The sequence below is a fragment of the Sturnira hondurensis genome, unplaced genomic scaffold, assembly GCF_014824575.4.
Source record: "Sturnira hondurensis isolate 20B ecotype Veracruz unplaced genomic scaffold, ASM1482457v3 Scaffold0024822, whole genome shotgun sequence".
Classification (NCBI taxonomy): domain Eukaryota; kingdom Metazoa; phylum Chordata; class Mammalia; order Chiroptera; family Phyllostomidae; genus Sturnira; species Sturnira hondurensis.
In genome coordinates this window covers 4146833-4168684 of record NW_028097453.1, presented here as the reverse complement: position 1 = coordinate 4168684, position 21852 = coordinate 4146833, and the positions used below count along the sequence as shown (strand labels likewise).

The window sequence follows — 21852 nt, the reverse complement described above, 5'->3', positions numbered from 1 at the left end:
GCAAGGCCTGTGTGAGCTGCCCTTGGTTGGCCTCGTCAGCCTCATCTGTCATGACGCCTCCCCACCACCTGCCCCCTCTGCTCTTAGAGCCTAAAGTTGGCGGGAGCTGCCTGACAGCTTAACACCTCCGAGCTTGGCTATTCCATCCACTGGGAAGCCTATCCCTCCCCAGCTGTGCCTCCCAGCAAATCCCTGGCTGTCTTACCTTAAGAGCAAGGTAAGAGACACTCCAGGACTCTTGGGGAGCTGAGCAACGGCTGGAACAGGAAGGTTTAAAGTGCCTCATGTCATTTCTACAAATGCATCCCCCTTTTGTCTGATCAATAGTATGAATTCTCAGAACCACAGGAATACAGTGAGATGGAAATACAGACGACACACCTAGAGGTCACACAGAGCTGGTGGCTGTCCGTGTCAACATCAGGCTGTATAATTAGAAAATGCTTGCATGACATTCTGACCCCACTAGGGAATTGCCAGGATTCCCCCGGAGCAGAGACCCTGCCGTTCCCACGCCACTGCCAGTGGGCCTTGTCTCTGGCCCGGCTCCATCTGATGCCATGCTCGCTCCCCCACTTCACCTCCATAATCTCACAGTTTATCATCTGACATCCTCAAAGCTCTTCCAAAGGTCTACCGCTGTCCTGTGGGCAACAAATGAAAAAGAAGAGAATCCTTGTTTACGTCTGCACAGAGCTTCCGTCTTTTCTGTAGCAGAGTTTGCTCTCGGGGCTATAAATTCCGCCCACTGCGGCTGGTGGCTCAAAACAGCTTATCAATAATCTGCACAGGGAATATCTTCACATCAATTGCTTTCTCTGCTTCCGGTCCAAGGAATGGATAGATAAGGATGCTGAGATAAGGACGCAGGTGCCATCAGCACGCTGCTCAGGTAAAAAGGCAACTGGGTGGAGAAGGCAAGCTCTGACATTTCCTTGTCAAACAATTCAGTTCCCTTGAAACAGACCTATCTAAAATAAGTCACTAATTCAAATTGAAGTCCCTAGCCTCTCACACAAACGATCCAATACGGACGCTCCCCAAGACCCTCAACCCTCAAAATCCAGGGTCTGACACTTCTCTTACTCTTGATTCTAAGATCTTTTTCCACCTGTTGATTTCATCTCCAGGTGTTAGAACCCAAGATTTAAATTTTCGGTAGTCTATCCATTTAAAAATATGCTTTTGACCATGAAATGATTGCAAGCAGTATTTTTCGTTACACTGGCGATTCTACTCTCTCATCCAGTTTGCGGACATGTTGTCTTTAAGAGGGTGTCCAAGTGAACGAGAGTGAAAATGTTCCCTATAACGTAAAACTCTAGATCAGAAAAAGAAACAAATTACAACTTGGGGTTTCTGTTTATTTTCCAAGGTTGACAGTATTAAAAAATGTAACACGTGAAGTGTTTTACAGCTCATCGGGGTGGGGGGCTCCAACAGGAACAAAATGACTCGGACGCCAGGTGCACGGCCCCTCGGACGCACTGCCATAGTTACCGATGCCACAGTAGGAGGGTTCGCAGCACGACCTGTGAACGCATGTCAGTGTGCCCGCCCAGATGGCTGCTGGTGGGGAGTTCACTCGTTGGCACGTTGGGAACGTCTGAGCAGAGTCCACCCCACAGTTTGTGCAGGAAATCACACTTTGTCATACACACAGGCTGGCGCGTGAAATCGGTGCCACGTCAACTAATTAGCGAGAACACAAAAGACCCCAGCCACATCGATGCACACAGTTAAAGCTCCACCGGGTAGACAAATTTTATCAGTGAACTTTTCGGGTGGATGCTGGATTCTAAATCTAGAAATGTGTAATTCTTTCAACAAAAATGTGATTGTCAAATAGACCCCGAAGGAGGCCCGGCCTGGCCCTCTTGGGCCCTCTCCCCAGCACGCTTGCTGAGAAAGCGGCCCTCTGGCAGCCAAGGACGCTCACCCCCTCAGAGGGCCGGGACCCACCCAACCGCCAGCCTGGCTGGACACGCTGCACAGGAGTTGTACACAGCTGCTTGGAAATCGACTTTGGTTCGTCATGTCATAACGCGGGGGTCCACAGGGGTCTGATTTAACTGAAACCTGCAGTGAATCTATCATAAAAATAAAGAATGATCACCAGTGTTTGGATTTCGTTTCCTTAAAAAATATATCAGAGAGATGCTCAACATCAAGTGAAATACAGAAATATCCCATTATTTCTACAACTCAGGAGCACCAGCAAGTAAAAAGCAAGTGTTACTTCTTCCCACCCGGGCCCTGGAGAGACGATGATGCCAAACTGTCTAAATTTGGCACGATGTGAGCTGAACTAGACTTATCACCCACAGACCAGATTATACTGGGGGCAGGGGCAGGTAACATAAGGTAACTGACAGGTAACTGACACCCAGGTCCCTTCCCTGACCGATTCCCTGAGTGACAATCTCCGGTCCTCAGAGGCGAGGCTCCCCCAGCTCTGGGCCTGAGGGGGTTCGAACTCTCCTCTGTGACAAGCTCCTTCGGAACACAAGCTCATGTCCCCCCTGGGAAGCTCAGATAGGTAGAAGCACATACGAAACCACACCACTGTACATTCAAAATATTTTTACCCACATATTATTTCAGTGCCAAAAGAAACACCAAAGACATTCCAGATGAAAGCCCAGAGATTTGTCACCTTTGTCCCCAAGGCTTAAGATAAGTGTGTTTTTATTCCACTAAGACCAGGACGAAACCCTGATGTTTTCAAGCTGAGAGAGACATGTGGGAAGTGACCTTTCAGGTGTTGGGAAGCCGCTGTGCTGGGGACCCTTGCGACAGAGCTTTGTTCTGCCCGTGAACCAACACAATGGGGTTATCTGTGTTGAAATGGGACAGGCCTGGCAAAGGGACGCAGCGTCCTGAAGTCTAACTTCATTCAATACTTTGAGATTGCTTATCTACCCTTTGAAACGTGTCCCCATTCCTGGCGAGGACAGTGCTGAGGGTGTGAGCGCTGTCTCTCCTCCCCCGTCCTGGATCAAAAGGTCAAGCATCCATAGGTCCCTCCTTTGCGTCCAAAATGCCAGATCACGTAGATCGTACCTTAAGGTGCAAGACTGAGAGATTGGAACCGAACATTAAATGTGAGCTTCCATGAACTGTCCGTGCGACCGTGGGCAAGTCTCTGACACTCCTTTTCTCACCTGTTCGATTAAAAGAACCCCCACCATAGAGGCATGTGAGGACCACAAGGCTGTCTGGAACAGTACCTAACACACAAGGCCTGATAAATAGATGTTAGGATCCTTCTCTTTCTTCTTGGACCATGATGTCTTATCAAAAACGTGACCTGAAGTCTAAATTTCCTGAGCATCCACTTGGTTAAAGCTCAATACAGGGATGTCCACGCAGCATCTGCCTAGCTCAATTCCATTACCACACCGAATATCATTCAAGAACTGTGTATGGGCTTAAGAACAATTCATATTTTATTTAACATGGAATGACCACAAGGTTACATAGTAGTAAATTCACAGTAGTGATTTATTCCTTGTAACAAGATCCGTGAGGCACAAACACTACCCAGGAATACTCAAACCACTTTAGCTAGAATCGCAAGGGCTCTGCTGCAGGACTATTTAAAGATCGTGCTAACATTTCCCCACCACCTTCAGTAATCAATCTTGCTTTTTCGATTGATGCTCAATTTTTAAGCTATATTGAGAAACATATACTAAGGCTTCCAGGGGAGTGAAGCCGGAGCAGTAATTACAATGAGCTCACCTTCCTTTCTGCTTTCAGGTCGGAGGGGCTCGGACAGGGGTCGGCAGACTCGCCTGCAGAACAGCGGGCTCCCCAGAAGACACGTCTATGCACACACTCATCCACATAAACACACAAACAAGTGATCTACGAAGATGCACACCCATCTGCTACAGATCACACAAATGCTCAGGTGTCTAACATATAAATATGTCACCCCCCCCCGGTAATATACAGGCTGAGAAACGCGCGTGTGTATGGAAACACTTAACCACGAACAATACGCATCCCTGTTTAGGGGGCCTTACATAGCAGGGCCCGGGTAGAAGAGTCAACCAAAGACCTGATTTTTTGGGTCTCACTGAATGGCTGGAACGTTCTGTCTCCCAGGGACAGGACTGAGAAGGAGCAGGGTAATAGATTTCTGTCAACCCAACAGGCCCATGGCTCCCCACAGAGGTATGGCCACACATAAACACATGCGCTCAAAAGTGGAGATGGCATGCAAGACTGCGAGTCCTGGACTATCACCGACTGCAGTGGAGAGAGCAGGCAGTGAGTCCCTCCCCAGCACACAGCAGCCCGCTACGTTCTTCCCACTGAAGAGGAGGTCCGAGCTCGGGTACTGGGCCGCCACACCACCCACAGCACACGCACAGGCCACCCGCCCCTTGCCATTTGCTACACAGAGTCTGTCCTGTCTGCAGCTTTGAAGAGTTGGACAGCGCAGGACAAAGGGAGATGGTGATGGGTGGGCAAAAACCCGGCCGAGCATTTTCTCTGGGGCTTGTTTGCCGACCTTTTGCAAAAGCATTACGTGTTTTGACTTAACGGATAATGCCAAGGATGACAAAACCTCAACGTCCCTTCAACCTCCTAGAATGCAGACTAGAACAGTGAGGTCATGAACAAATACAAATTGTCATTATCTTCCCAAGGACACACTGAGGGACAAAAGGTATCTACTGGTTCAGACGCTGCCAAGGAGGAGAGCGATCTCAGACCGGCACTGCCCGCTAATGCCTTCTGCTCCTTAACGCGGACATTCACATTTTAATAACTTCAGTGGAAAGTTATAGAAAAATCTATACACATTTAAGGCAAATGAAATCCTGCCTCTTCTAATGTGGATGTATCTAGATTCAACTAGCCAGCCCCAGGGCACAGTTCACCCCCTTTTAAAAAGAATAGCCTATTGGTTCCAAGGACTAAAATAAAACCGTGTTGTGTTCAGTTGTGCAATGTAGTTTTCTGAAACTTTAAATGTTTTAACAGCATTTACATTGTTCCCATGGCACCAGTAACTCAAGCTATTAAGAGTTTGGATGTGCAAAGGCTGTGTACAAAGATTCTGCATTTTATTTTGGTATTCTTTCAAAAAAGGACTCCATACAAAGTCAGTGTAAAAAAATCAATACTCAATTTAAAACAGAAACAATAATCTCAGAAAGTCTGACATTATCCTATGCCAAGACTGGGGGGGGGGGAGGGGGAGAAACGGGGAGAGAGAAAATAGATTCCTTAATTTAAACCTTTCTTCACCCCGCCAGGGTGCGGGAACCAAAGCAACCAATCCGCCTTAACCCCTTCTGGACGGGTAACTCCAGACAGGCCTGGAAGCGCAGGATTTGAGAGTGCTGGTGAGCAGCGTCATTATGAACTACAAGGAGAGACGTGTGGCACTTCCACTGCTGGGCACCTGACACAGCGGCCTCTGACACATCTCGTCTGGGACAGTGTAATCTTTCACGGCCAAAGTCATAGACATTCAGTATCTCCCATAATACATTTCCTGAGAAAGACATCATCCTAAGGAATGTCCAGTTTGAAGGGACCTACAGGCAAAAACTGAGAGGAACAAAAGCACCGAGGGGACACTGTGTGTGTTTTTCATCAACAGAACCAGGCAGTCAAACAGGACACCTGGGCTCTGTGCCACACCTGTGGGCGCTTCCTTCCCAGCAGCACATCTTCTCTTTGGCCTGGACGCTGTTGATGCAAGAACACTTGTTTGCTTTTTCAGGTACAGATGTATTACAAATACTCAAAGCCAGTTTTGCTTTAAAGAGTGATACACAAATACTGTACCCCCTGTGGAATGCATAAACCAGTAAGGGTGCATGGGGCACACACACACACAAAGGGCACTTGGATGGTTGTCATCCTTTACCAAAGCCAGCGAATGGTGCCCTGAGTACCTGGGAAAAGCAAGAGTAAGCTGCTTTGTAAAGGTTGGCTCTGGATATGGGAGGGCCGAGGCAGCAGGAGAACCCGGATGTGGCTCCTCCTGGAATTCCCCTGCTCAGGGCTCTGCCAGGAAGGCGCCCCCGCCCCCACGCCCAACCCAAGCCTCTGGAAAGGCCCCTGGAACCAGCTGCATTTAAGAGGCAGATCGTGGACGAATGATCCTAGACCCCAGACTGGCTCCCCACTCTCCTTCCCCTAAGCTCTGCAGCCAGCCCATCCCTTCTCCTCGCTTGGCCAAGCCTGCCAAGCCCGGTCAACACCAGGGGCTAAGCGGCCCTTCCCCCGACAGTAAGCGGCAGAGGTGATGAGTTAGTGGCACAGTGACGGCGGTCAGAAATCAGGGACTGGACGGCAGCCACTGTCACTGCGGTGGGCATCGTTTGGTATCCCAGGAAACTAGAGGCTCCAAGTCGAAGCTGCCAGTATCAGAGTCACAGTGTGATTCCCCCGTTTGTTGGGGAGCAAGGGGGAGGAGTGGGAGGGAGATGTGGGGCTCCCACTGTAGCCCCAAGGGGACATTCTAGCTGGCTTGCTCTCCCTGTGATCTACCCGGTGGGCCATGCACGCTTCCCTACGAAATCAACCTGTGGGACCACCTAAGGCTGTGCAAGGAGTCTGCAGGCACACAGACAGAGCCAGGTCCCACGCAGCTCTAGATACTGGGCGCCCACAGCCAGGCCGTCCAGATCCGCCAGCCAGCCAGCCTGGTGGGGCGGGGGATGGTGGGTGTGCACGCATGCGCGCGGGGGAGGGCGGGATTGGTGAAGATGCACGCCAATCACCGAGTCAGCAAAAGGCTACCCGCTCTGGCCAGTAAGGAAGCAGGGTCAGAAACAGGGCAGGCAGCTTTCTTCTTTGGGGGTAAAAAAGTCAAATAAAATCATTAGTGCACATTTTCCACTGTGATCTTTCTCTGCAGAATCCGAGGCCACAGAGAACCGCCCCTGGCTCCCATGGGTGACGTGGAACTGGACATTCACACACAAGCTCATGTGTGGCCACGTCGGGTCTGGCTTCCTGAACCGGATCACAGATGGGTCCCCTAAGTCCGCGGGAGGGTGCGGCGCTGGACGAAAGGCAGCGGTGACTTGTAAGGCGAGGCTCCCCAGAACCGCCAGCTCCGCTTTGGTTGCAGCTGTCACGGAAATGCCAGGGATCGGCTTCTCGAGAAGTCCCGGTCACAACAGTCAGACGCAGCGCCCCCTGCCACTCTTCCCAGGACGGACGTCCCCTGCTTCCTCCAAATAAAGTGCAGATGGTGGAAGGACGCGGGTCTCTCATCTGCCAGTCTCAGCGATGGGAACTAGTGAAAACAACGAGATGCCCCTCTGGTTTACATATATCTCTTTATATTCTTTTTTTTTTTAATAAAGCCACAAATATAGAACTTTTAAACCGACGTCTCAGACTGCAAGCGGAGGACAAATTTGTGAGATTTGGGGTCTACGAACTCCTCCGAGAGCACGATGAATGGTATTTTCTTCACATTGACGACGAGGCTGAAGTCCAAGCATTTCAGGACGAAAACGAGTCCGTCGTGTAACCCGTTCGTCACGGCCTCGTCGCTGACGAGCCTCCACTGCGTGGCCAGCCAGCGCTCCTTGTCGTACTGCAGCGTGGGGCCTGCGCTGAGGTAGCGCTCCAAGAAGGCCTGCAACAAGAGGAGACAGGGGCTTAGTGGGGAGACACCTGCTGCCAGGGCAGCACTCCTGTGCTGTTCACGCACCAGTGGGAAAGGTTTCCCAGGAAACCAAGGCATGGCGCATCGCATTGCACCGAGCTCCCGTGGGATCCTCGCGGCCGAGTCACTGGCCGGGAGCCATGACCTCCTGGATTCCCCCGTCCCCTCTGCTGACTTCCATCCACCTAGAGGGTGCAGACGGCAGGAAGCATGCAGGCCAGGAAGGGGGTGGCAGGACAATCTCTGCCCGGAAGCCGTGGGATCCCAGGGAACAGCCCCAGCCACGGGCCCCTGCCTGCATCTGGTCGGCCCCTTCCCACACTGAGAGCAGAGGGCAAGAGCCGGCCCAGCGCTGCAGGCACAGAAACACGTGGTCCACCACGGACTGGTCTCATGACTTTGGACAGGCCAGCGAATCTCTCTGCAGCTGGAGAGAAGGGCACCTCACTCACAGGCCTGCTGTGGGGGCAAAATGGCTGACTAACCACCTAAGGGCACATGGCAACCACTAATCAGTGTCAGCAATGGTCACTTTGTGTTGGATCGAGTGTGCACAGGGATGGCGAGTCCAAGGGATGGCCGGACCCCATGTTCCCCGACTCGGCTCTGCTCATGCTGAGCTTCTGTGGAGTTCCCTGATGCTCACCCACGTCCCCAGGGAAGCTCCTCCTCCTGGCCATTTACACCTTCTCACACCCTACCCTGAACTCTAAAAAGGATGAGCACGCCCTCCTCTAAATACTGTGTTTGTTGGCAGGACTGCTGTGTGACGTTTCACTTTCTGAACAACTACTGACTTGTTCTGTGGGCCTCACGCTAAACTTGACTCCCCTGGAAGGCAGGTGCTGCTTTCAAATGTGAACTTCCACTGTATCTAGCACTAGAAGCACAATAGCATGGGTATTATTATATCAATGTATACACTGATTCAGCTGAGAGAAAGGACGAGCCAGTGACACAGCCAGAAAATACTGAGATACATCACTGTGGTCCTCGACACAGGCAAAGGGCGGTTTCTGACGGTGCCCCCAGCACCCACCCTTCACCGCTGCTGTAAGGAATGTATGGTCTCAGATCTGTGAGCATGTATTCTAAGTATAGCTGTGCCTCTGGTACAACACATACTTCTAATATAAAAATAGCTCTTACGAATCATAAGAAGAAACAATTCAACAATGAGAGAAATGAAACTAAGATAATTTATACAAGAATCAAAAGAACACTAACCTATGAAAGATATTCTATCACATCAAAAACTGAAGAACTATGAATTCAAACAATAAAAACATTTTTCCTTCTCTTAGATGGGCAATGATTAAGAAGAACGGTAACACCCAGTGCTGTCGTGTGGGAGGGAAATAAACAGTCTGCCTTACCCCCAGAGGCAAAGCGTCAAAGGCCACGCCCCTTCAAAGGGCAATCTGGCGGATCTATTCCTCTGATCCAGCTGTTCCTGGCCTGGAAACGCATCCTTCAGAAACACTTGCACGAATGCACAAGAACACATGTAAAAGAGATAGCCACGGCAACACTGTTTAGACCAGGAGTTGGCAAACTTTTCTCTAAATGTAAATATTTCCATCTTTGCAAGCCACACTCTGTCACAGTTACTCAACTCAGCCTGTGTGGAGAGAAAGCAGCCGCAGAAGATATGTAAATATAAAAGGGCGTGGCTGCGTTCCGATCATGCTGATTAACAAAAACAGCCAACCCCCCCCTCCCCCGTTTAGGGTCATAAAAGATCTTAATCCAAAAGTGTATCAAATAGACAATCAGGTAAGCAAGTCACAGTATTCCATAGAATGAGATGCGGCTATTAGAGTGAGTTTGATCTGTATGAGTGAGATCAGGGGGTCCTGATGTGGAAAGACGGCCAAGAGAGCGCTGAGTGAATAACATACACGTAAACGATACCATTTCTGCTTTTCCCCCTTTCTGTTTTAAACACACACACATGCACACACCCCAGTCCGTATTGGTGAGCACTGTTCGAACTAGGGGAACAGAACTTCACTCTGTACATTTCCCTGTTCCTTAATGTTTGGACTTGTCTACAAAGATTACTATTCTTAATTCAGAAAAGTACACATCTTTTAAGTGAAAAAGAAAGCCACTGGGAAACGTGACAAAATCTTTAAAAAAAAGGACAACAGCTTTCACGGGCGGCACAAGCGCTCACTTTGCACACACTGACACACGGCACTTGGTCCCAGCCACCACGTCCAGGCCTTTCTGTGCCTGCTGTTTGTAAACGAATATTCTCACAGATTCTTCCATGTTTAGCAGGCACTAGGTAAGCTTCTGTTCTATTTTTACATTATTTTGTTTGGAGTTATTACAGATTATTTTGCAAAAATCACCTGCATGTATATTCATGTATATCTGTGATTGTGCCGAGTACTTTTTTTAGGAGAGTCAAAGAATATGGAAACCTGATAGCTTTTTTTTACTGAATATTTCTGTACTGTTTCCCTGCGGATGTTACTGGTTAGTGACAATGTAACCAGCAGTAGTACCTGTATGCATAGGACATTGTAGGGACATGGGTCCTTATACTAATAATAGCAGCTCCCCAATGTTACTTGTGTATTCTATGCCAACCTCTTACTCAGTCACATTGCCATATTTAACATAACTCTCACACAAAAACCCTATCGGGTAGATACTATTATTATCTCCATTTTATAAAAGAGAAAACAAGTGTAGAGTAACTTATTCGATGTAAGTGGTGACTTATGACTTAAGTCACCAATTAAGTAGAGGATCCAGGATTTGAACCCACTTCTGTCTGGAGAGAGCTCGTTTGCTAAACCCTTACACTATTTTGTCTCCCTGGCCACCTCCCTGTATCAGATATGTGACTGTTTCTTGTAGTAGCCCTAAAAGTGTGCTCAAATCATAATCTAAAAGACCACTCAGTAAAACCAATTCCACAACACCCAAAACGCCTTACCAAGTGATGGCATTTTGTCTACCACTAATAGTAAAAGCCATTTATTGGGTCCTTACCATATAACAGGCACTGTTCTAAGAACCTCACACGAAAGAACACCTTTATTTCTCACAACAACCCAGTGAAGTGTTATCAGTATTATCCCCAATTTACAGGTCAGGAAACTGAGGCGCAGACGCGTTAAGCTGCTGGCCCCAGGTTTCCCAGCTACTTGGTAGAGGAGCGAGGTTCGAATGAGTCACCTTGGCTCTGGAACCCCCGAGGACCCCTAGGGGCTACCTGTGCTGTCTCTACGTGAGAGTTTCTCCCGGGCTTGAATCTGGAGGCCTTCGAAGGTGCATCGAAACAACAACTATACCCAAATACCTCTGTGAAATAAGTGAGAATCACGAATTCTTCTTAGTTGCTATTTCAAAGAAGCCTGGGTGTCAGCCATTCCTGGCCCCCCCCCCCCCCCCCCAACGGGCCTCGAGGCTGGGGACGGGCCACACCTTTGGGGTCATGCTGTTGGTGATGCAGAATGCCAGGTGCTGCAGGATGCNACCTGTGCTGTCTCTACGTGAGAGTTTCTCCCGGGCTTGAATCTGGAGGCCTTCGAAGGTGCATCGAAACAACAACTATACCCAAATACCTCTGTGAAATAAGTGAGAATCACGAATTCTTCTTAGTTGCTATTTCAAAGAAGCCTGGGCGTCAGCCATTCCTGGCCTCCCCCCCCCCCAACGGGCCTCGAGGCCGGGGACGGGCCACACCTTTGGGGTCATGCTGTTGGTGATGCAGAATGCCAGGTGCTGCAGGATGCTCTCCATGCTGTGATAGTGCTGCTGGCGCGTGGTGCGCAGGTACTTCTGCAGGGCCCGGGCCATGGACGGGAAGATGGCCTGGGCGGCCTCCCTGGGGTCCATCACCTCCCCGGGGGCCTTCTGCTGCTCCTCAGCCTGGAGGCGCTGGATGTGGATGAAGGCCTCCTCCACTGCGACCACCAGCCTGGGGACGGGAAACCCAGGTGTCAGGGCGGGATATGGGGACCGTATCACTGGGACCTAGAAGGACTCCTGCCCTCTTGCCATGCTGCCACCGGCTCCCCAAAGGCCCCCATCTTTAGGCTGGCACTCCAGGTGGTTGGAGGAGAGCAAGAGAGGGAAAAGGGAGGCAACCACAAAAGTACCACGTGGGATGGGGGCTCTGGGGGGCAAGGGAAATGGAGGCCTGGGACTTGGAGACAACCTCTGTTCTCAGTCTTGCCACTAATGTGCTTAGGAGATTCAAGGAAAGGTTAGATGAAGCGAGTCCTAAGTCCCTGCAGCTCTGCGTGGTGGCTGGGGGTGCTGCAGCCGCCTTACAGAGAACCAGAGCTGTCTCCCCGCTGATCCAGCTGCCACACCAGCACACGTGAGGGAAACCACCTCCGTCCACTTCCGTCCAGAGGATCAGATCTTGAAAACCAGCAGGGGCCTGGGGATGCAGGGCGGGGCCGCTCACTCTTAGCTGGGAATTTGTAAGAAATGCCAATCCTTGGGCCCAAGTCCAGACCTCCTGGACAGGAGGTGGCCTTCGTGGGCGGGGGTCTGATATAAGGAGTCCCTGGTGCTGCTCACGCACACAGAAGTTTGAGAAACACCACAGCAAGAGCCACGCAAAAGGCTCGAGCAGGTCACGTTCCTAAAATGAAGATATTAAAGGAAGAAAGAAGAAAGGTCCACGACAGCGGGGGCTGCTGCTGGGGGACAAGATACCTTGCTCTCCGCTTCTTCACCCGCCGCTCGTGCTCCGCCTCCTCGTAGTACAGCTCGTTGTGGCTTGAGTCCCTGCGGCGAGCCGCCGCGGCGATCATGGCCCGGGACTGGCCCGCGGCGTTGTTGCTGGGGCCTATGGGGCAAGGATGGCGGAGGAAGGAGAGTTTTAATGCCGTGGGGCCGTGAAACGGGGCGGAACATGAGCACCACGGTCTGCCGCGACTGCCCACCCATCCCCTGCGAAGCACAGACACCAGTCCCAAAGGTGACTTCCCACAAGGGTGGACAGCCCCCCTGCTTCTCATCTGATACGCTCACAGAGGCAGGAAGTCTCCCCAAAGCCCAACTGGATCTGTGCAAATGGCAAAAGGACTCAGAGGGAGATGAAGAATGCAAGACAATTGAAACACTGGCCGAAAATAACAGGGACTGTGAAGATGTTACTTCTGTCTGCCACAGAAAGGCTCAGAGTGGCCCTCAGGGCAGCCAGAACATCATGTCTCATCCGCGAGACAGTGAGTGAGAATGAGGGGGACGGGAAAACAAGGACAGAGCAAAAGCAAAGTCCAGGGACCCGGGGACACTGAGTGCAGACAGGAAAACAAGCACTGCTAGAATGTCACGGCGACCACGGCTTTTGGAGAAAACACCCAGTGCCTGAGAACTTGTAAAACGGGCCCTGTGTTCACACAGACTTAGAAGCCCTGGTCCACTTCCCAAGACCACTGCCCACCTTGACCTTCTGGAAAGACGAGGTGGATCTCGTGCTTTCTCATGTTTCACCTACTTGGCCCAGGATCCGGTGTCACCAGGGAAATGTGCCAGTCCTTCAGGATTCATGGGACAGTGCACATCTCATTAGCCAAAAATAATAATAAAATAAAATTCGAAAACGTGGAGGGTATTATGTCACCGCCAAAATCGACACCATCTATAAATCACTGGACTTGCTAACAACATGATCTTCTTGCAGGGTTTGCAAAGCCCTCGCCTTGCCCCAAGCTGCCCAGCAAGAACTGACACCGAGTCCTGTTTCCTGCACTTGACCGTCTGATAGCCCGAACCAGCTCTGACGTCCCCAGCCTGGCCTCTGGCCTCCCGGCACCCACTCAACTCCAGCTTCTGGGCAGGGCTGAGAAACGCCTGTGAGTGAGTGTCTCACCAGATGCCTGAACTACGGAGAATTATACAGTCCCTAGGGCTTTGGGTGGCTGAGTCTTGGGGTACATTATCTACATTTTGAAAAGAAGCCCTTTCCTAATAGCTTTCAATATAAGATGTTCCCAGCAGGAGGCAGGGAATACACACACACCACTATTGTTTTCCATCATAAAATCCCCAAATGAATGAACCTCCCACAGATGTAGACCATAAATCAACATTCCTCTAAAAATGTTTGCCAGAGAGAGAGAGAGAGGGAGAGAGAAATTGTCCTGAAATGAGAGTGAACCACAACGACAAGCACAGAGAGGAGGCACAACTGGATGGACCGTGAATCCTCTTGCAGGGTTAAGCCCCGTCATGTCCCAGCTGCCCCTACACCCACCAGAGGCCCCGTTTCACGGCACGTACCGTCCACATTGTAGACCTTCAGCCCCGCCATGTGCTTGGCTGCTCGGAATTTGGAGGCTGTTAGGAGGTTGGGGTTATAGATGGTGAAATCTTTATAGTAATTTTCCAGAACCACCAATGCTGCTCGCTGGATACTGAAAAAAACAAAACAAAACAAAAAAAAAACAACAAAAAACAGGGCAGGGGGAATGCAAAATTAATGCAAAGCTTTTTCACTGAATAAGTACATCTTAAGTGAAAAAAAATCCTCTTTGGAAGTCAGTAAAATACCAGAGCACCGAGGATAACTGTGCACAGGAGGCTGCTGGGTTCTACCACACCTGTGTCTTCAGGGTTAAAAGTGAAACTAAGTCCTACTGTCAAGTGGCTTTGCTGCCCTCTGTCCCAGGCCACGCCATGAGCCAGACCCCACGGGCCACTAGTTGAGAAAGGAGTAAGTTATACCTTAGATTTGTTTAGGCCACACGGAACTCTCCTATGTCCCCCAGTAGACAAAAGAGGAAACAGAGGACCCCCAAGTGGTCAAGACACTCTCAGATGGCCGCAGAGCTCCTGAGCAAGAGACCACAGTGGGATCCAGGGTCCTCAGGTGCCCATGCAGCGTCCCTCCCCGCCCCCTGCATCCCCCCGTCCCGCCCCCCGGCATCTCAGGGCCCCACCCAGGGCGGAGAGCACTTAGAAGAGGCTGCTGCAGACAAAAGTTAATCCTGATTCCTCCTCCCCGCTACCCTGGGCCAGCTGGTTCACCCCCAAGTCCTGTGATCTGTAACCGAGCACCTGGGAGAGGGGTGGGAGCAGAGAAGAGGAAATGCCAACAGGGGACTGCGAGGGTGGGGAGGGAGGGGGCCCCTGCTCAGTATCGGCAGCAGAAGGACATGCTGCTCCTGGTCTCAGACGCAGGGCAGGTTCTACCCGCCTCCCTTCCTTCGACCCCGGCCATCACTCAAGGGAAGAAAATCGAAGTTCACACATCTGTGACCTGCCCAACAGCACGTGTTTCCCAAAGAGAAGGGCTGGGACTCCAGTCTGCATTTACAAGCCCCCAGCTCCCTTCCCCATGACATGTGGCCTCCGTGGGACCTGGTCCGCACTGACACCAACCGCCACCACGCCGAACGGCAGCTGTTTGCATCTTGTCCTTTACATTTTCCTTCCCGGGTCCCTTCTAAGTAGATGGGCTCACAAGGACTGTCTGCAGTGGCCCAGGTGCCATGCGGCACTCCAGGACTCTCCGAGTGGCTCAGGGATCTTCCCTTGACACAAGACAGCGCTCGCTGTCCCTAACCTTTCTGCTGGACACTTTGCCGACCCCACCCTTCAGCTCCTCTTGGGACTCTGCCCCCAGTGTTTAACAAAAAGTCTAAAAGCCATCTCCAAGTCAGTCAGCTAACCTCCGTGACAGCAGAGTCTCTGCAAAGCTTTCTTACTCGTATCCCCGCAGTGACCAGCGATCTGCATTTGGCTGGTGTCTAGTATGTACCTAGATACACGCACTCCGGGGAGACCAGCCTCGTACAATGGCCGCATCAGATTGCTAAGAGCATGTCCATGTTCTGAAAGTCTTAGTCACTCAGTTACATGGCCGCTCACTCATCACCTTCCTGTTTAAGTACCTCCCTCTGCCGAGCCCTGGGAACGCCAAGATAAGATGGAAGGAGCTTCTCCTTAACCGGGCGTCCTTAGAATGAAGTCCTGTGACACCCAGTGGGAACACACACAGGGGACACGGAGGAAGCACAGAGAAAGCTGACTGCAGGACTCAAGGGGGCAGGGCAGCTCCCCGAGGAGGGGGCGTGGTCGTCGAGCGGAGGTCTGTGTGCCACAGAAGTCCTCTGGTGCCGACGCCCTGGGGATCTCGGGTCCGGCATGGCCCCATCTCCTCCTGGCCTGTCTGGCGTCTCCGAAGGGGACCAGTGCTTCCTCACCTCGCATCCCACTCACAGGCTGACCGTGGCCTCTCCTGGATGGTGCACGTCTAGACACTCCCTCCCCACACCTACGCTGATTCCCACCCCCCATCCCCCACCCCCGGTGCTCCGGGTTCTCCAGAGTTCCTGGGCTGGGGGACACCAGGAGCCCTCCACGGAGAAATAAGTCTGTTCAAGACACAGACAGGCTGGGGTGCAACTATCCCAACCCACGCTTGTACCCTGATGTGGAAACATCTCTAGAAGCCTGGATATCAGCAGGCCAGCATCTCCCCAGTCAAAATGTACAGAGAATAAGTAGCATAGATGGTAGGTAGAAAATAGACAGGGGGAAGGGCAAGAATAGTATGGGAATTATAGAATCTAAAGAATTTGTGACACATGGAGATGAATGAAAGGGGGCGAATGGTGGGAGAGGGGGTGTGAAGGGTGGAGGGGAATGAAGGGGGGAATGGGACAGCTGTAATGGCATAATTAATAAAATATATTTTAAAAATGTAAAAATCAAAAGGCAACTCAGAGGTTGTCCTCAGGCCCATCTTCAAAACAAACCCTCTGTGGCTTCGAGGAGGGGCCCAGGGGACCCCGCAAACTCAGCCCAGGCCTTGGAGGCAGGCGAGGCGAGGCCAGATGGGAGCCTGGCAGCTCTCCACCCTGAAACCACAGGCAGTGCACTCTGCTGCCCAGGAGGTGTCTGTCCTGCAGGGGGTCCATGGCTGGGGTGCACAGCTCGCCTCACGCCAAAGCCCCCGGGGGCCCGGGGAGCATTCAGAGGTGGGGCAGATAACCTGGGACAGGAGCCTCAGGATGTCAAAACGTTTCCATCCTGCAGATGAAGAACCTGGGGTTTGAAGAGACGGGTTATAATGTGTTCATGATCAAAGAATGAATGCAAGAGCTAAGAGTCACACTGTGATTTTTAAAAATTTTTTTATAAAAATCAGATTTAAAAAAATAATAAAAAATAAAAATCAGATTTTTATGAAAAATCAGATTTTTCATAAAAATCTCCAAGACACGTTTTGACAGCTAGATCCTGAAAATAACCACAAGAGCAAATGAACGGCCTCCCCCCATGCTCCGTGCGTGACTGCTGTGAGGAAGGTATGCACCGTGCAAATGGCCCTGGCTTTGGCCCCAGACAATGTGACTCTTAGCTCTTGCATTCATTCTTTGACCTTGAACACATTATAACCCATCTCTTCAAACCCCAGGTCATCTGCATGGACCTTACAGTTTTCCACAAGCCCAAGAACTTTCACTCAGAAAAACCCGACTACGGGGGAAGTTCAGACAGTGCTCTCTTCCTCCGGTATCGTCACCTCAACAGAGGTTCCAGAAGGCCCAGAATGGCCTAGCTGCCCTGGAAGCAGCTGTGAACCTGGCCAGCCCCCAGGCTGACCAGCAAGTGTGGGAGCTGAGGGACTGGCAGGGGAGGTCTGGAAAAGCCCCCAAGACTGGCAGCCCACCTTCGCCCAAGAAAACATTTGGGCCACACTCAACAGACCTATCAGAGATTTTGGGGTGTGAGAAGCTCCACGGAACTGAAGCCGACACAGAACTGAAATGCCTGACTCAAATAAAATGGTTGTGAGCTCTGGACTGAACCCCACGGTGTCTCTTCACCTTGTCGAAGAGCGTGAACTACGTAACGGAGGGAGCAAGTCTTGCTGGTGACTCAGGAAGATGCCCACGTGCATTACTGACGAGTGGGGCCGCATGTGGAGCACGGGGAAGGAGGTGGGGGAGGGTGCTGCCCAGCACAGCAGGGCGGTCTGAGTCGCAAGGCTGCTGCACCTCCTCCCTGTACCCTCCCTTACTGGCTGCTGTCCATGCCACCACTCTGCTGTCTGTCGGCTGTGGCCTCGGGCACGCGGCTCTGTTCTCATGCATCCCCGGCTCTGGTGTAAGTAGGGAGAATGGGCTTCCAGGGCCCCTGGGGCAGGGCTCTGCTCCAGCTGAGTGATACCCAGTGATACCCTCTGTAGCGCAGGAATCTGGCATCTATCTCAATCCAAAGCCAAAGATCTCTTTCCTTTCCGATCTCTGATTCATGCTCTGGATCAGTTGAGTTTGTTACATAACTGGCTTTAGGTGAAAAGAAACATTTGAATGTGTTAGTTGGCTTCCCAGTAAAAGAAAGAAGAATTCAGCACCTACTGAGGGGACATCCACAGGACACCCCAGCTTGGCCCAAGTCATGGCCCCACAGCACCAGGGGCCAGGCCCCTCTCCTCAGCCAGTGTCAAGGTCAGCATCTTCCTGCTTCTCCTCTTTGGCCAGAGCAGGACTGACTTCTTTTAAGAAGTCTTCTCCAACTCTCCAGTCCTCCGTGACACGTCCCCAAACTCACAGCGCGAACAGCCGCCACCTGTCACCAGTGGTGTCCTGGAGTGAGCTAACCCCCTCCTCAGCCAGTCTGTGAGTCCCCGCAGACGAGGGACGCCACCGCTGACCTCCCTGCGGGAACATAACTCCCACGAGCTCAACTTGCTCATTCAGGAAACCCTAGGCCCCCACAGGTGCAGGATGCATCCTGAGCATCTATTTCGTAAAATCACGGAGTTTCAGAAGCAAAAGGAATCTCAGACATGAACAAAAGCAAACCCTTTCATGGGTCCCAGTCTCTCGGCCAGCTCACCTTGGGGGAAGGAGGGGGCGAGCAAACCCCGGGTAGTGAGAAGCCTGCAATCCTTCTTATCAGAGAAGGATTGCCTGTCTGTCACAGAGAGAGAGCTGATGTCCTGTGTGACAGACAGGCGGAGTCTGATGCACCCGCTAGGGACAGGGCCCCACCTAAATTTCACGGGGAGGAGCCCTCTGCCAAGACAGGGGCCTCTGAGCTCAGTGCACACCAGGTCGCAGGCACCGTCCTGCCCTGCCATCCAGGGAACTGCCCTTGCGCAGACCACGTGGATGGGCGGGACAATGCACAAACCCCAAATACAGGAAGCCCCGACACGCATGTGAAAAGACAACATAGGAATAACGGAACATTCAACTCTGCTCGGTCCAGGCTGGTCTGAACTTGAACTCATGGAAGAGTCTGGGCAGCAACGGGGTCAGCACTGGTGTCTGAGGGAATTCGACAGCCCCTCCCACACATGAAATGCAACGGGTGCCCAGGGGGCCTTCCTGGCCGATTGTCTTTTCAGGACAAAGAGGGTGGCATGTGAAAGGCTGCGGCCTGTGGTGGCAAATCAACCACAAAAGCACTTCCAGTGCCACTGACGACGGTTACACGTGGCCATGGCAACAGGGAGCGCGGCTTCTTGAACAGGCTTGGAGAGAAGCAACTCCAAACACGGTTCAAATGTTAGCTCATAAAAATCTCCGAGACACGTTTTGACAGCTAGATCCTGAAAATAACCACAAGAGCAAATGAACGGCCTCCCCCCCACGCTCCGTGCGTGACTGCCGTGGGGAAGGTATGCACCGTGCAAATGGCCCTGGCTTTGGCCCCAGACAATGTGACTCTTAGCTCTTGCATTCATTCTTTGACCTTGAACACATTATAACCCATCTCTCCAAACCCCAGGTTCTTCATCTGCAAGATGGGAAAAACAACACAGAAAGCCCTGCTGTACCAACATAAGCGGACTCCAAACCACTCCATTGTGTAAAAACACATCACACCACAGTTACTGAGAAGACTGGGGTGGTCTGGTGCAGGTGGCTAGCCAGAAATCCTAGCGGCAAAATGCAACATGCAGACTCACCAGGTTCTGGCTGAAGTCTGGTGTTGGTTGTCTCCTGGGCTTCAATGGCCATGGAAACAATTCCAACTCCCGTGACTTTCCCAGGCTTCTAAGGCAGCGGGCGTGTAGGCCCAGAAAAATAGTGGAGACTCACCCCCGACTTCCCTAGTTCCCTGGGAGGAGCTGCCGGTCTGGTTTGGGTCTGAAGATTAAATGAGATGATGTATTTTAAAGTGCCTGGCCCAAAGCAAATGGCTCACTAATGGTGGCACCAAGAGCTTACGTGGGGGAGGCCCATCCGTCCCTTGGGGGCGGCTGCCCCGCCCTCCCCATCGAGGACCCACCACAAGGGACCTGCCGCAGGAGGTGAGCCAGGGTGGGCCCGCGGCACAGTCTCCCGTAGGAACGCAGACCGCCAGGTTCTGCGGCTCTCTGTTTCCGATGCGGCGTTCCCTGCCAACGCTCCGCCGCCTCCAGTCGAGCCTGGCGAGAGGGAGGCATCCAAGGCACACGGAGCAGATAAAGCACTGGCCCCGAGGGAGAAGGCCTGGATTCCGGGTCTGACGCTGCGGCTTTATGACCCCCCTTTCTGGGCCTGCGATGCAGAGGTATTACCACTATTCCACGTGCTTGTTGAGAAGAGCGAAAGAAATGACGGCAGCAAAAGCCGGTGTAAACTACAAAGGATTGTACAAATCTGAAATATCGTATCACTGAGTGTGAGCACTTTGCAGCCGGCTTGGGGCTGCTTGGTGGCTGGAATACTCCTGCAGCCTCTGGGCCTAAAAGCAGACCCACTCTCCGCGTATCCTGAGTCACAACCTTCTGCTCTGCACCAAACGCGGAGACTCCTCGTGGTCAGCCAAGCAGAGACACCGAAGGGAAGGACGCCCAGTCCACCCAGTCCAAACCCCAATCCACGCACCAATTCTCTTTACAGCAGCCCAGGCAGCATCCAGCCTCTGCCGGGAAAGCAAAGTCACTCTCTGACTTGGTCCCGAAATGACCTTTCAGCTCCACCCACTGATCCGCCCACCGCTTCCTTCTGGACCAGGCCCCTCTTTCTGGTGCGAGTCCATCAACTACTTGAAAAAAAGAAGCACATGTATCCTCCCTTGTAACTCTTGTTTTGCAGACGAGATGCTGAGGCCTGGAAAAGCAAGTGAGCACACTGTAGACACAGGTGCGTATGCATGTACTCACACATGCATGCACACACATGTACTCACACGTGTGTGTACACATGCATGCAGTTGTCTGCTTCCTGTTCATTCCCTTTCCCCTGAATTTGATAGTAGCTCCTGCCATCAGACAAATACAGGCCATTAAAATCAGAAATGTTAAGGCTTTGGAGAGCATCCAGTCCAAGGTCCTTAAGTTTTAGAGGCTTGAGCTTCTTCCAGATCGGGGAGAAAGGCCACCCCTGATGGGGTCGGGGGGAGAAGCCTCATACAGGTTTTAGCCACTTCTTTTTAAATGTGAGTTTGCTCCCTTCGGCTCTATCAACAGAAAAGCTCTCTTCATGCATGAAAAATGTGAAAGTGTTTCTTCCACACTAACGTCCCACGTAAGTGCACCCCTCACTGCTCTGATTACCGAGGTGTGGGCTGGCGGGAAGCATCGCAGACAGTGTCCCAGGCCCAGAGTCAACCCTGCAAACACACCTGTGTTCTTTAGGGCCAGAAGGATGGAGGCAGGTAAGGGGCAAGGAGGGCTAAGGTGAGAGGTGTGAGGAAAGAGCAGGAGTGTGTGGTGGGTAGGAGACATGAGCCCACCGTGAAGACCCAAAGGACACCACCAATAAGGGCTGCAGAGGCCCCAAGGCCATCCTGTCTCCCTCTCTGTAGCGTGCGCCTGCCCTGGTGGCTGCATTTAAGGCCTGACCCCAGGATGCCGGAAGAAACTCTACAGACAATGCAGAGCCCAAACGAAGGCTGATTCAGCTTTCCGTGCAAACCCCCAATGTGAGGGAGTTTGGATGCCCTTGGTTTTACCTGACTGACTTCTCCCCAGAAGAGTCAACAAGACTCCAACCTGGGCGTGTGGGCGTGGCTGCCCCAGACTTGGAGATAAGCTGGCCTGTCTGACAAAGAGCCAGGACGATTTGCAGCAATATTCGCAAGAGACCCAGAGACGCAAACATAATTAGCCCCTGAACGTTGCCGCCGCCTCCGCTGAGAACCAGGCACATGCCTGTCTGCATCTCCCGGCCCTCCCGCCTTTTAATTAAAATGTTTGTCTACAGCTGCGTGTGGGGAGGTGGCCAACACAAATCCCACACAGAGAACAGGTAATGATCACCTGGGAACCTGAG

The 21852-nt window shown here is 51.9% G+C and overlaps 1 protein-coding gene and 1 long non-coding RNA gene across 2 annotated transcripts in view; both read right to left on the bottom strand.

Moving 5' to 3' along the window:
• Positions 1-1349: 1349 nt before the first annotated feature.
• Positions 1350-21852, bottom strand: part of VANGL1 (VANGL planar cell polarity protein 1) — a 49859-nt gene continuing 29356 nt past the window's right edge. The window contains exons 5-8 of the mRNA XM_037038774.1: positions 13913-14046; positions 12341-12473; positions 11357-11591; positions 1350-7621 (exon numbers count right to left, since the gene is read on the bottom strand). Of these exons, the coding sequence (XP_036894669.1) occupies positions 7361-7621; positions 11357-11591; positions 12341-12473; positions 13913-14046 (763 nt within the window). The 3' untranslated portion in view covers positions 1350-7360. The remainder of the gene's footprint in view (positions 7622-11356; positions 11592-12340; positions 12474-13912; positions 14047-21852) is intronic.
• LOC118981909 (uncharacterized) lies at positions 8839-11342 on the bottom strand. Its single transcript, XR_005065433.1, has 2 exons — positions 11149-11342; positions 8839-10883 (listed from the first exon to the last, which is right to left on the bottom strand). It is a non-coding gene; the product is annotated as an uncharacterized LOC118981909 (long non-coding RNA).